Source organism: Diadema antillarum, unplaced genomic scaffold, assembly GCF_040938485.1.
Source record: "Diadema antillarum isolate AM-2024a unplaced genomic scaffold, OU_Dant_1.0 seq00000378_RagTag, whole genome shotgun sequence".
NCBI classification, from domain to species: domain Eukaryota; kingdom Metazoa; phylum Echinodermata; class Echinoidea; order Diadematoida; family Diadematidae; genus Diadema; species Diadema antillarum.
The window spans coordinates 266,620-281,730 of record NW_027271377.1 but is presented as its reverse complement, the minus strand read 5'-3'; the positions used below and the strand labels follow the sequence as shown (position 1 = coordinate 281,730).

The 15,111-nt window shown below is 42.9% G+C and overlaps 1 protein-coding gene across 3 annotated transcripts in view; it reads right to left on the bottom strand.

Moving 5' to 3' along the window:
- LOC139731554 (probable JmjC domain-containing histone demethylation protein 2C) overlaps positions 1-15,111 on the bottom strand; it is a 177,068-nt gene that overhangs the window by 10,839 nt on the left and 151,118 nt on the right. For all 3 annotated transcript variants that reach the window (XM_071642438.1, XM_071642440.1, XM_071642439.1), the window contains 8 exons: positions 14,384-14,707; positions 12,947-13,096; positions 12,199-12,324; positions 8,050-10,086; positions 2,676-2,757; positions 2,079-2,271; positions 1,026-1,393; positions 390-494 (listed from right to left, as the gene is read on the bottom strand). In XM_071642438.1, the coding sequence (XP_071498539.1) occupies positions 390-494; positions 1,026-1,393; positions 2,079-2,271; positions 2,676-2,757; positions 8,050-10,086; positions 12,199-12,324; positions 12,947-13,096; positions 14,384-14,707 (3,385 nt within the window). The remainder of the gene's footprint in view (positions 1-389; positions 495-1,025; positions 1,394-2,078; positions 2,272-2,675; positions 2,758-8,049; positions 10,087-12,198; positions 12,325-12,946; positions 13,097-14,383; positions 14,708-15,111) is intronic.

The window sequence follows — 15,111 nt, the reverse complement described above, 5'->3', positions numbered from 1 at the left end:
TACAAACGAATATCAGTACTATTTGCCATATTACTCTTGAAGTATGCACCTGTCATGCCTTGCTGTTCACTTGCATAATTCCTTACATAAAGCATATCCACTATGGTTGTATCACACAACCAACTTTGCAAGAGTCAAGTCTATCACAATGGAGAATAAGCTTCCCAATTGGGCAATATTACACTTTTTTCAACCCAATCTACACACATCTGTCATATTTTGGCCAGAGGTTCCTTCAACGTTGGCAGAGACTTGATTTAGCAACTTTAATTTGGTTGCGGTTTATAGAATATATCATAACAATGGCACACTAAAAATAATTACACCTACACACAGCCAACTAGCTGGTGAACCAGCCAGACCCTAATTAGTTGTACACCCCAACTTACCATTGCCTGGAATAATCTGAGTGAGCATGAGGCCATCTGGCTGGTGGATCTGATCCTTGATACACTTTAGCCACTTGGCACCTGCCTCCAAGTTACTCTCTCCATCTGATGAAAGTGAGATATACACACACAGATAATTATAGATATATTCATTTATACACAGATGTCCAAAAGTGCAAATATAATTATTTACTTTTCTCCACACGTTATCAATACACTGACATAAGCCTCTAGACCAATTCCCTTGAAACAATCTTGGCCCTTCTATTCATTCTCTTAGTTCATCTTCAATCAAAATACAGACAAATCTTCTAAATGTCCTTTCATATCACTCGAATTACATCATGTAAAAAATATATACCCTGCTCCCTGTGAAATAAAAGGGCTCAGTAAATGGTGACAGCACCATGCAGTTCACTACCCAGTGCTCTTTCGTACTCCACTTAGGTGCTACTGCATATGCAAATTGAGTCCGGAGAGATACCCACATTTCTTACAAGGAATTCCTGAACAATTCTTCACCTGTAGAAGTTGCTGATGGGCAGATGTGAATACTGATACGATGCTTTCTAATGCAATAATTCCAGAATGGAAGAATAAAACATTAAAAAACCAACCAAACTCTGAGACACTCACTCTTCTCCTCACTGTTCTTGGAGGAGTAGCAGTCGAGGCAAACCACGAAGCCGCACTTGGAGCACGTCCAGTGGATGTTGAAGAGCGTCGTGTCGCACGTGTCGCACATCTCCCGCACGCCCGTCACCGCCCGCTTCCAGGCGATCTTGCCAGGACTGTTGCTCCACGTCTTGGCCTCCTGCTCCTGCCGCACCAGCTGGCAGAACTGGGGCCCAACCCGCGCGATGATGTAGAGGCAGGTCTCCAGGTCCAGCTTGCTGTCGGGGTCCGGCGGGTAGGGCAGCCAAGGGCACAGGTCCTCTGTGTCGCAATGCTCTGGCTCCGAGAAGCCAGCTATCGTCAGGTTGCCCTTGTTGCTGTACTTGAGCCTGTCAGCAAAGAAAATGACCAGAAATGCAGAGAAAGTTTGATGTTAGAAATGCAGATCAAAGATAAAATCACTGCGGTGAAGAGTCTATCATAACAGCCTGATGAAGAAGGCATTTATTGCAGATCCTCTATCTTCTGGATGCCATCTGTTTTGTTTTGTTTTGTTTGTTTTTTTAAAGAAGAAATGCTGGGGAAACTGAAAATTGGTATGGTGTGTCATTTACAAATCAATTAGCAAGGCACATTTTCAGATCAGTGAGGATTTGATTTCTCTTTACAGGAATTTGGAAAGATACTCAAAAGACTGAAGGGAGCCTTGACAGCTCTGTATTGCCATCTAGATGAAAATATCTTTTGCTATTAAGAAAAATAAGTATAGTGCTCTTTTATATTGCTTCACTTTTCACTAGAATAGGTAGATTACTGTTGGGAGAGGGTCAGATTAAGAAATTTCCTCCAGACAATATATTCCCCTAAAATTATGTCTTTCACAAGAATTTCTCAGTTCAATCCAACTTTTTTTTTTCTCGTTCAATATCTCTGATGGATGTATGTAGCATATGTTATCTAAATCAAGGGACCGTATTGGGGCAGTTCTGACAACCATTATTACCCATTTCCCTCGGGACAATAGCAAACTCAATGGGCAGAAGAGCTGTTTGACACTGCATCCGCCCCACTCACCGTCGGAAAGCGTAGAAGCGGCAGAAGATGTTGAGCTTGGACTGCTTGGCGGAGGGCTTGATGCGACACTCGCGACACTTCATGAGGTTGGGTGTGATGTCACAGCACATCCCATCCTGCAGGAAGGCCTCTCCACTCTTCTTCAGCTTGGCCACGGTCGGCTTCACCAGAGCCTTGCTCACGTTCAGCTGGCCTACACACGGCAAAAACACAACACAAGAAAGATTGTAGAAACTATCCCCTTTGCAAGAGGCAGCTCCATTCATTTTATATCAAAACCACACAGCAAACTTGAGACTGTTTGTTGGAGTGAATCGGTTGTCATGATCATGACTCCATCACGTAAATCAAGGTCACTTGAGATAGGCAAAATATGAAATACAGCCACAATAATCAGAACCTCCTTGCTTACATCTACTAATGACAAGCTGCATCAATAAAACATATTCATCAAATGTGCCTGACCAAAAAAAAAAAAAAAAAAATGAAACATGCAATTCTGTGATTCTACGCAAATTCATGAAGAAACTAATACATGTATATTGCAAACATGTAACAACACTATATGCAAAATATAGCAAGGCTGACGAAACTTACCATCTTTGTCTTTGTCCTTGCTCGCTCTAGTCATTACTCTCTTCTTTGGAGCTTGTGCGATCATGTTGAGCAGTTCGGCAATCTGTGACACAGACAGCAAGTAAAGGGGAAGTGGCACAAGTAAGTGGAGATTTCTTTGCATGTGTCAGGGCAAAATCATTTAAAGGCACACATCTAATACCAAAACATTTCAGGTATTATGAGGTGGAAGAATAGTTGAACCTAACTTGATTTTCATCTCAGAAAATAAGTCAGTATTTCTCACAGAATGCCTCACTATGTTTGCCGTTGCCAATGAAACATCGCCATACACTTACTTGGAAATACTATGCCTTTGAAAGAAAAAAAAAATCATCAACACCCAAATATCAATATCATTTGAATGGGCAATGATTTATTCATTATCTTTAAAAGCACATCAAATGCTCACAGACAAAATCTGGAGCACACTGACAGAAAGAACAATAAAGACAGACGGACAGACAACCCACAGACACAATGTCGCTCAGGCGTGCTTTGGGTGGAGGCATAAACACTGTGTCATCACCCTTGGGTACCCATCACTTGCTGACTGCAAAATATGAAGAGTGGGCTATTTTTGGTTGACTCAGCATACTGTATACTTTTTAGATAATGATAGCCCTCTTTGTGTGTGTAAAGGGTTTGTTCATCAGCTAAGATCGTCAAATTCATATGCACACAATGCACCCAAAGAAGTGAGTAGTTGTTCTCTCTCCAGTTTCCAGTGGGCCAACTCAAAGTTCCACTGGCTGTTAGAGGTACAATGTGAGTATAAGCAAAAGTAACACATATAATGAGATTTCTTGACTACAGACCCATGTGGACACTTCTTTTTCTCTCTGTTTTGGGATTTTTTTTCCTTTCATATAGCTGGTAATTTCATATTCCGTTCAAGGATTTCAACCTGCATCAAAAAGAGTATCGCGTTCACATTCTTGCACATTCATCCTGCAGATGGCCTCGTCAAGTGAAAAAAAATGCCTGACCAACATGGGTGTGGAGGCTTAGAAATCAGGTCATATACCTCAAGATAAATACTTCCACATTTCTGGGCAGTCAGCAGATCACATGGGGAACGCTCAAAGCAAACTGCATGTAGCTCATTTCATCCCCCCCCCCCCCATGCACACACTTTCCGGCCACAATCCCATTGCCATCTCTATTTCGTTCTGTCTCGTAATCACACACCATCAGGATATGTGTCATACTTCTTCCCTGCCAGCCAAGTGTGTAATTACTGCTCCCCTGATCTTCAACCCAACCCCCCCCCCCATCCTCTCCATGTCTCCATCCTACCCTATGCAAAAACTGTATCCCTTGGGAAAGTAATAGCCCAAGGTAGTAAGAATTTCAAGCGAGACAGGATTGACTGACAAGGAGAACGCAAAGGAGTATGAAAGGAAGATACACAAAAAGACATATGGATGAAGAGAGAGAGAGAGACCGGGGGGGGGGGCAATGGATCAAATTTTGGAGGAACTTGTTCATCCCTTTCTTACATATCAGCACATGCCTTTATGTTGAAGGGCATATGGTTACAACCACTTCTGTGTGTGTTTGAAAAAACAAATAAACAAACTGATTCTTCTCTTGATTTGGAATGGTGCAGGGGGTGGGGGAATTGGTGTCACACGCATTTCCAACTTTCTCTACTGCAGTTACATATAAAGCGAAGTAATCTTGCAAAGTTTGTGGAAAGCTGTCAAATATATAAACCACACAGCTACATCTACCCCCCCCCCAAAAAAAAACAAAAACAAAAACAAAAACAAAAACAAAAACAAACAACAAAACATTGGGATTATAAAGGGCCGAGAGTGGTGGGCAATTTTGATTAAGGAGGCCACTAACTCCCCAAGGAAGGCTTTTGGCGTGGGTAACACGAGTACAGGTATGTCTGAAACATCCTGAACACTTATTACTGAATACACCGAATATTTCGCACGATTTTTATTTTTGTGAATTTCGAGAGTCAGTTGCTTTTCGCGAAATTAAAGACACGCGAAAATAATGACTATGATCCCAATATGAATGTGACGCACACATAAACATTTTTCCGTTCGGGGTACATTAATCCACGATTGCGAATTTAACCACTCACGAAATCGTCGGGAAGTCCCAATTCGTGAAAATTTGACTCGCTAAATATATGGCGTATACAGTATCTGACAAGGTGGCTAAAAATGTACCAGAGACATCGTGTGTGCGTGTGTGTGTGTGGGGGGGGGGGGGGGGATGTATGAGGAAGTCTCTAGTCTAGCCACGGCCGAGGTGTACGAGATATCTTCACACACTGATTATGATAGTCCCTCGCACTACCACAAAACATTGCCTGAGGTCAGAACCCTGAATAGTTTTACACCGACACATTTCCTGCTCTAAGCCGATGACGATTATCTAGTTTCAACAATGACCTGGTGTCTATAATAGTGGGGTAGTCTTAGGAAACCATTGACAGGTAATGACAAAGCAGCTCTCATTTCCTAGAGAATATGTGGATGCACCATCTGCTAAAAATGATCCTGCATAAACTCTCTTCCCTACATTACAAAAATTTCCTCCGTTTTTTCGTTATTTAATCTGCCCTGACAAATTCTTAAGTCAGGCATTTACAAGTCTTCCCTAAAATGCATGGGTTAAATATCTCAGTACAGATGCTGAAATAAAAGTGCACACGAAACTCAATGACAGTGAAATACACCATGTTTCTGATGATCTTGGTTATAAAGCTATTTCTGTACATGAACAAAACATTGATATTGAATAGAATTCAATTCCTACACACAAGCATAGCCCATTGCACAAAATGGAGTAAAGTATACATGGTATGTTTCGCTACGTTTTCCTTTTACAAATTTGGCAAGTTCACATGACATTCATGGAAATATTGCCTCCAATGACACAAGTGCACTGGATAATATAACCAAAGGGGGAAATTAAACTTTCCTTCTGAAGAGGGAAAACAGATAGCTTTCATTCTGTAACAGTGGTTCTTCAATGACTTGCATAATTGTCTTACTAGTTCCAATTCACAAAAAATGTGGTGTATAAAAGTACTTGGAAATTTCACTCATAGTACAGTTTGGCATCAAAAACCTGCACAAGATCTTTAAAGGTCAGAAAGATACAAGTCACAAATTCAGCTAATTTTCTGGGGACTGACTTTAGCCCAACTGAGAAAGAAATTGAAAGGAAAAACCAAAATAAAAACATAAATAATGATAAAAAATAAAAGAGTCTCTACTTCTGACACCATCATGAATTGTAAGATGTGACAAACTATCTTTCACAGTGAAAATTCAGATGACATTATCATTACCGCCAGTATCTCTAGCACTTCATTCATGACAACATAAGATCTATTGGCCTTTTCAAAAGCGGTATGAATTCAACATAAATTGTGATGGGGTAAGATGCATTTGCAGAAGAAGCTCCATAATGACAATTTATTTGGCCAGCTTTTAGGCATAAGTTCAGAAGTTCAAGTCAGGTATGCCCTTTTGAACCTCTCAAGAAAATTCAACGGCCTGCAGGCTCCTGAATGGATTATTGTTGGCAAAGCTTATTCTCCATAAACCTTCTAATAAATCACTGGGATTTGAAGGTCTAGCAGTGAGTAAATGTCAAGAGAAAACCACTGATAATAAATACACTCCCAATTTGGCCTCACATTCATGTTCTGAAGAGAGTATAGGATTATTGTCTCATTCGCATTCAATATCATCAGCTCATGAACCCATACTCGGGCAAATTCATCTGAAATGCGCCCTTTGGGTATTGGAACTGCCGTCTGCTCTAGGTGGGACTGCCATTAAGTTTATGAGTGAGATGTGAATTATTTCCCTTTCTCCCCCTTCTTTAATTTGCATGTGTGCTTCAGGGCTCTTCTTGTGACATAAAGATGAACAGATGTGATTTACATGTTACATTATAACAACGACCCACACATTTATTTGTTACCTCTTGGGTTAGAGAGAGGGACATTTTTGATGAATTATTTCTCAAATTTCTCTAATCTGTGTGTTTGCTGTAGGTCAGCAGGTCATCAGTAACAAACAGTGATACAAGCATATCTAATAAATATGGCATATTGAAACAATGACCTCAATATTTGCTTTCTCTTGAGCTCATATCAGCTTTACACAGAACATACTCCAAACGTGACCTTATCCATGCCTTCCAAAAAAAAGCTTACTGCCTTTGAAGCATTCATTCTATCTTGGAAAGTAACATACAGTTGACTCAACAATTTCACAATCACATTAAGGAAGACATAATGTAACATTATTAAATGCTAGTTACATGAATATTGCTGTAATACAAACTTAAGAATATCCTTTTTTTTTTGGCATAAGCTTGTATTTGGATATTTCATTTTTGTTTTTATAAACACAAAATAATCATTGAAGCGCTGTCATGTACCACTACCAAACTTAAAATTATGAACAAATTCTGCTCACATCACATTCTAATTTGTTTTTCATGAGTACATGATCAAGAGTAGATGGACTATGCATGATTAATCATTCACAACCGACTCTAGCCAGATTCTCCTAAGACATATTTCCTTTCTCATTTCTAACATGGGGCACAGAGGTATTGATACGACTCTAATGAATTACAAATTTTGGCACTTCTACTTGTGAACATGAGGGGACTTCGTTCATATCAGCTCATCTTATCTACATGCTGAAATTGAACGTTTTGTCTTCCTACGCTTCTCAAAGCTATATGGTGGGTGACTCTATCGGCACTGTTCTGAGGAGCGAGTGAGAGAGAGAGAGACTTCACTGCAGGCATTCGAGATGTATTATAAATCGGCCCACATTCCTCCCTGCCTGGCTAGCAGTTTTTACAACCACGCATTCCATCAGTACCTTCCCTTGCATTGATAACCTGTTAAAAGTATGGAGGTGACCCTGCTACTCTTTAATGATGCACCAACCTATCCCAGCTCAAAACATTCTTGAAATACGTCCAAACTTCAAGATACAACCTACTGCTAAAATCCCGAATTCAAAAGATGTGCAGTTGACTTTACATTTATTCAAGACACAGATGCGCACCAAGTTCAAAATTGAAACAAACTTAGATCAGCGTCAACTCTCTATGATCCAGGGCCATATTGTGATGATAAATTCTTGACACACATTGAATGACTCCTGTTAGGCTGGTATCTACAGCAACATATGCATTTCCACAAAAAGAAAGAAAAAAAAAATCATACACATCAGTTGTTGAAGTCATTGAATTATTAGGGGGACGGAGAAGTGTTGGTTTCTTATTCTTTTAATTCACCCTTTAATCCACACCTTCACTTGGAATAGGTTTGAAATATCTGGTAGAAACTCACCTGTTGAGTACTTTTGCTCTCCCCTTCCCCTCTGACATTTGACAGCAGTCGACAGGTTTCAAGTCCCAAGAGGTATTCCGATTTTGGCTTTTCGCCCTCGCTGGGCTTCTCTTCACTTTTGTCTCCTGCCTTCTCCTTACAATGCCTCTTAGAGTCAGCGGGTGAGCCGTAACGCTTGCGATCCTTTTTCTTTGAACTCCGCGAGGACTCCTTACCATTTTTCCGCGACCGCGACTTGTGGCTGGATGTTGTCGAGGCCTCGGAGCACGTGGATGATTTGTCGTGGTCAAAGTCGTAGACGTGGTCCGGAATGTTTTTTGGAATGTCATCGATTGTGACTGATTTGTCAGCGTCAGTGTTCTGCGCCACCTGGGCAAAAGTGCCGCTCGGAAGGTGGCCATTGGGCAGAGAATTGGAGAGTTTGGTCAGCTGGCCTGCCTCCTGCCGCTCCATCAGCTGTCCTGCCGCACCCCCAGATGAGTGGCCGCCAAATGGGGGCGCCTTGCTCTCTGAATGTCTGGCAAGCCATGCTTTCTTCAGGTACACAGGCCCCACTGCTCTATGGGGTGATGCGGATTTCAGACTGCGCCCGTCGGACGAATCGCTGGCAGTACTGCGCGGGGACACACAGCGGTTGCTGTCGCTGTCGGATAGCGTGCCGTTTGTCGTCCTGTGTGCCTCTGCAGTCATCAGTGCTGCTGGAGCAGAGGAGTCCAGGCTGAGACGCTTGTACTGATCAACTTTCTCAATCTTCAGCTCAATGTTCTCACCCACCTTGCCCACTGTGGCACTCCCCGAGGAGTGTGCATTGGGTTCTAGGACGAGAGCATTGTATTGTTCGATGTATGACATGCCCGTGGACTCTTTCTTGTCAGAGTTCCCACCCTCAACATGCAGGTCTTCCTTAGTCTTTGGTCTCTTCTTGTGCACCATGGCTATCATGTTACTAGGCTTGCGCTTAGCAGCTACAGAGTCTACCTCCATGAGTTCACTTGCGTGGGACCCATCCTGGGGCCTAAGAGCTGACATGAGCAGGGAGCTGGAGCTGGTGGTGGCTGTAGATGTGGGGGCATTGGAGTACAAATGGTGGGGGTACATTCCCGGGGTGCTGGTTGTAGTACTGCTTGCTGAGTGGGGGCCGATTTGAAGAACAGCCGCAGATAGTTGTTGTGGGGTCGCCACTTTCAGTGGTGACTGAGGGGGCACGTGGGATGACCTCGCTAAGTGACTGGTCGTTGTTTGTGCGGAGCTGTGAAGGGGTGGGGGCGTCCCTATCGTGTGCTTGATGACAGGCACGGGGTGCGAGGCATCACTGTTCGTTCTCATGTCCGACAATGCTATATGCTTCCCAGCTGGACTGATATGAATGTCATGGGCTGAGCTTGCGGCAGTAAAGACCCCCATCTGAGGATGGTGCATCATCTCAGGTCTTCGCTCACTTCTGCTGGCGTGAATCACACTGGCGTGAGGCGACACTTCCGACTTCTCGGGCTCGCGTTTGATGAGGGGTGGTGGTGTAGGGATGGCTCGCCTGGCCCCCTGTTTGGCTGCATTATTGGCAGCCATCTTGTATTCCTCACTGTGCTTGTTGTACACTTCCCCTTTCTCCACCCCGTGGCTGGAAATGGTGTGCAGGAATGGCTGGTAGCCTACTAAATTCTCTGGCTTCACCTTGTAAGAGGCGGAGGCTACCTGTCTGCTTTGCTCTGTCCTCACAGGTATGCCCGGTCTGGGCTCCTCCGACTTCAGCGACGTCGTGTTGTAGTAGGTTGTGTGCGTGTCCGACCGAATCGACGGTTGGTAGGCTTTGAACCCTCGACTTTCAGGAGTTCTCGAACCAATCTCGGTGCGTTCAAGTTTGATTTTAGGGTCATGCTTTCGCTCTAATTGGTGGTGGTGGTACTTTGCTGCAAGTTCCTCCTGGTAGCGAAGGAGTCCCGAGTGTCCCAGGGCATGTCTGTATGCTGGATCATCGTGGGGATGCTTGCCTTCAGACACCTGGTGATTGTATAAGCCTTCACTCTCAGCCCCAGGAAACTGAAAACAAAACATTGAAAGGGAAAGTTAGTCAGTTGATTCAAAAGCTTAATCTACCTCAAATATTGAGAAAAAGCCCCAATGTAGTTTTTATCAATGAGAAACTAACGCAAAGATGCAATGAAGAGAACCTACATAACTCTATATGTCAATGTCCCATCAGGGGGGCATTTCATCAACGAGTTCGTCGGAGTTTTCACCGACAAATTTGCTATCAGCCAATCAGACGCAAGGATTTCATTAGCTTTTAACAGTTGTCAGTGTAAATTCTTGCGTCTGATTGGCTGATAGCAAATTTGTCGGTGAAAACTCAGACGAACTCGTTGATGAAATGCCCCCCAGGACAGCTGCCCATGTCATTTGCCTGTGTCTCTACTTAGTGAAGATCCTCATGCTGTATGCATACAGACAGACCAAAAATGATTGGCCAGAAATGTGAATGAAGAGGCCAACTTTGATTGGCTTGTATGACATTCAAAGCTGTCAACCTCTGCTGTGCAAAAATGCATCCTACTGATGCACAATAAGGTACATCACATTCTGAAGGCACAATACACCTTGTGGATTGTGGATTAAAAAAAAAAAAAAAAAAAAAATATATATATATATATATATATATATATATATATATATATATATATATATATATACAATAATTGAGAAATTGCATGTGTGGGCAAGCTTAGTTAGATTTAAGGACAAAAAATATTTTGCAAAAACAGAAAGTTGGCAACTCCAGATATGTCATTATACATTCGAAATATTTGCCCTGGAGTCATGAACAGAATTTGCCTATGAGAAACAGTGAAATAATCTGGCATCTCCCTCTAAATCTTCTGTGTTCACAGAAACTTAGTTTCTCCTGAGGGTAGCTGCTCTGTATATTGCCAGGTCCATCAATTAGCACATTTTCATGCATACCAAGTCTGACAAACATGCACAATTAAGCACAAGTATGCAATCTAATTCCATACTTTATCAGTCCTCACCCAAGAAAAACAGAACAACCCACCAACTGTGTGGTGATGGGCGAATACAGTGGTGCTTAACCTAGATAAAACTGACATGTCAGATTAAGAGAGAAGTGCCGCATGACATGGTGATCTAGAGATAAATTCCTTCAGTACTACATAGGTAGACGAAGCGTAAGATACGAGGGAGAGAGCACTGTGAGAATATACTCCCGAGACACAAAATTGGAATTGTAAGACCATGGCACACGTTGACTTCTTTGTATGCACAAACCACCTGGCTCTCTTCCCAGTCCCGTTTTCAGCAGGAAGTGCTAATTATAGGCCGGGGAAAGTTGTTCGGACATGACACCGGGTTATGTTTCGGCATGTGACTAAGCCTCCTTGACATTTCTGTGCCTTCTTGGCTGGGTGTCACAGGGCGCTCTCTCCTCCCTACAGCTGATAGCATCGGCTCCCCCCCCCCCCCATCCCCCTCCTTCTGAACATGTGGCAGTTATCAAATTCCTGCTTTCTCCCTCAAGTCCCGAAGCTAGATAAGGCTTCCTCAAGGGAACAGCCCATGGAATTTGCCATCGTTTCCCCCTGGTGAGGTGAACAGATTGGTCGGCAGTTGGCACTCATTACGGGCTCGCACGTTAGGTAAATTCTTCTGTCGCCACTTGTGCATTCTCATACTGCACACATCGCACTGACAAGTTTCGCACATTGTTTCGCACAAATGCCACACTGAAACAAAATGTCCTCGCAGATGGGAGGACTGTACGTAGAGCAAAAAGGAAACCCACTGAAAGACAGGAGGCTACCAGCAATTCCCCTCACACTAATGGCAAACAATACTGCTCACTCTGGCTAGAGAACATGACAGAATAGGGTATGAATGGCATGCAACAATCTCCACAATGGCTCCACCAAGTCTCCTATTCTGACTTTGTGTCTTCCTTTTTAGTTTTATCAACGCAAACAGAAAGGTTGATCTCTTTGTTACTGACAGAAAGTTGCTCGTAACAGATCAATGCTAGTGCTGACTGAGCAAAAGAATAGACAGAAGGGTCACAATATTTCAGTCAAAACTGTAGCCCGCCCTCCAACCTGCTCTGTCAGAGCGAGCATATTTTTGTGAAAGCAGTTTTGGCCTTACCCTCAAACGGGGATCCGTCTCCTGCTGCTGCTTGCGCTCCTTCTCTCGCTGGATTCTCTGCCACTCCAACTCCTTCTCCTCCCTCTCTCGCCTCAGCCTCTCCTCATGATCCTGCCTGTCTTTGTGCTGTGAAGGAAGCGAGCAGGTCAACGAAAATTAGTTTTCGTGCTTGCTATCTCGCTACATTTAGCATTCACATGAACAATCGAAACTGCACTATTTTCAGAAGTTCTACAGATGTTATACAAAGAAAAAAAATATAGCAAATTGTGTTCTATATTTTTCTGTGTACATAAAAAACAAACAAACAAAAATACCAAGATGCACATTACAGTGGCTCACTGAACTACTACTCTAAGAAAGTGCAGTAGTAAAAAGTATCTAGATTTCATAGCAATCACTATAGAAACCTATGTTTCAAACCAAAGACTGACATACTAACATTTGTTCTAATGTACATCTGACCATCAGCTCTCTGCATATTGCATAGAGAAAAGGGAATTTGTACTTGAAAGGATATGTTGTGCCACTGTCTTTTTAGAATATTGAATGAATGGATCTTCATGAACTCTCCTTTTCTTTTTTATTTCTCCCTCTCTCTCTCCATCACATAAACCTTTCCCATCTCCCACTGCAAACCTCAAATTCACTCTTCAGTCTCATCAGCAAGATATTTATGTACAATGTCAATGGAATTCTAAGATGGGGGATAGTGAGGGGGTTGAAGAAGTGCTGGATAGCTATGCACCTGTCTCTCCAAAATGTCCTTTGGGGCTTGTCCCTTGTTCTTGGGCAGGGCTGTGCCTTCTGTGATGCTGCCTCCGGTGGTAGGGGTGGTGAAGCTGAAGGGAACTTGAAGCTTGCGCAACGACTCCTGAAAGTGCTGCTGTACAGCCGCCTGTGGCACAAATTGGGAGGTTGAGAACCATTTTTATTCCTGCTTTCTGCAGCTTGTCATAATGTCACGCATACAATTTCCATATGTCTGTCTTAGCATGTTTTATTCCCTCCATGTTCCCTTGATGTTATTGGTAATTTCTGTTAATTTCAATTTTGTGCTTGTTTTAATATGCTTCATTCTCTCTGTGCTCCTTTTATCATTTGATATTTTAATGTTTAAATTGCAATATGTGTATGATTTGTTTTCAAGGGTACATTTCATTTTAACAAGCCTCTGGCTTTCTCAGAACTGTACCTGCTACATTTTGTAAATATTTTATATCGAAACGATTTTTATTACTGAATAAATGTATGAATTGAATTGAATTGAATATCAATGTTTTGTCACCTAAAGAGGATTAGGACTTGGTGCATGTTACTCCCGCTGTTAAATTGAGCCACATGTCTTCCCGATGAGTTCTTGGTAAGACAGGAGATCATGCATAACGTGGGAGATTCGAACATCACGTGGGAGATTCTAACATCACGTGGCACGATTGTGTCGTCAAATGACAATGCAGACAGGGCAACATGCTTAATTTGCTCATGAGCCTAAGAAGACACACTTCCTTCTGCTTGGGCAGCAGCCAAGGATGAACAACATGCCAACCGCAATCTATTCAAGTATACATCTCTCTGGAGATGAATTCTGGTATGTCCCCAAATTAGACCTCAAGAATTTGATTCCTTAGCTCTGCTTCACTCAAAAACGGAAGAAGCTGGGGGAGAAATGAAATTTTCATGAGGCCGACGGTGAGGAAACTAAAATGCACCAGCTCTTGTCAGACAATTTTGCAATTACAGCACTCCAGATCTGTCATTCATGACTAACTCCGTCAGGATCCTGCTTATAACTACTACAGACTGGAGGCATCTTAATTACCTTGCCAGGAGATATTTGAATCAATGTACAACAATAATCACAACTTTGCCAAATGATTGCTTCACTGCTGAAGGGGTCTGCTGTCTACTACAATTAGGCGACATCACCAAGAATTGAATTTCAAATGAACAAATGAACTAACGAACAAATGAAATCACAATATATCAACAGCCTACGGAGTATATGTTGCAGGTAAAAACCAGAACTATTGAGAAATTCTGGGTTGGTTTCAAGGGTGAAATATTCTGACAGCGCATAAACTCCGTAAAGGAATTTCCAGATGGAAGCATGACTGGTTTGTCTCATTAATCACCTTTCATTGCCAATGTCACAAAGAGTGTTTAGAGGCACAACAGTCTTTACCTGTGCATCGAGTTCCTGGTACTGTCGTCTGGCTGCTGCAACGTGGTGCGCAGCCGCTGCAGCTTCCCTCGCCGAGGACTCTTGGGCAGCGGCGAGCATGGACTGGCTGACAGCCACCATCTGGGCGTGGACATGATGGGGCGTGTGCGCTTCCCGGGGGTGCATGGCTGGCGATGAGTTGGGCTTCCTGTCCCCGCTGGAGGACTCCAGTCGGGCCTTGAGGTCCTGTTGGCTGGAAGGTGGAGGGTGATGGGTCAGGGCAGACTGACCCTTCTCCGCTGCCACAGCTGCTGCAGCAACCTGGGATTTCTGCTGCTGTTCCCGCTGAAAGAGGCAAATAGCACGCAAAAACAAACACACAAAAGGGAATTAAAATGCAAACAAACAAACAGATATCCTCTTATATTTTGTTCCAAGAATAGGCTACTGTGCATATCTATCTGCAAGGGAATTCCATATTCATGTTTTCATTGCCATTTGCACACTCATCAACACAATGTTAGTATGACTTTTCAGTCTGGTCACTGTCCACGTTATCTGGTGATCAGGCGATGTCATGGTAGGTCACTGTACAACATTGTGGTCACCTTCAGGTATACCACTAGGACAAGCAGCAGCTGCAATGTGACAATATCATACCATACCATACAAGCATAACCTGAAACACCTTCGACTCCACTCAGTACAGGCTACTCTAGGATCATTATTCAATGATAAATTCTGAAGCA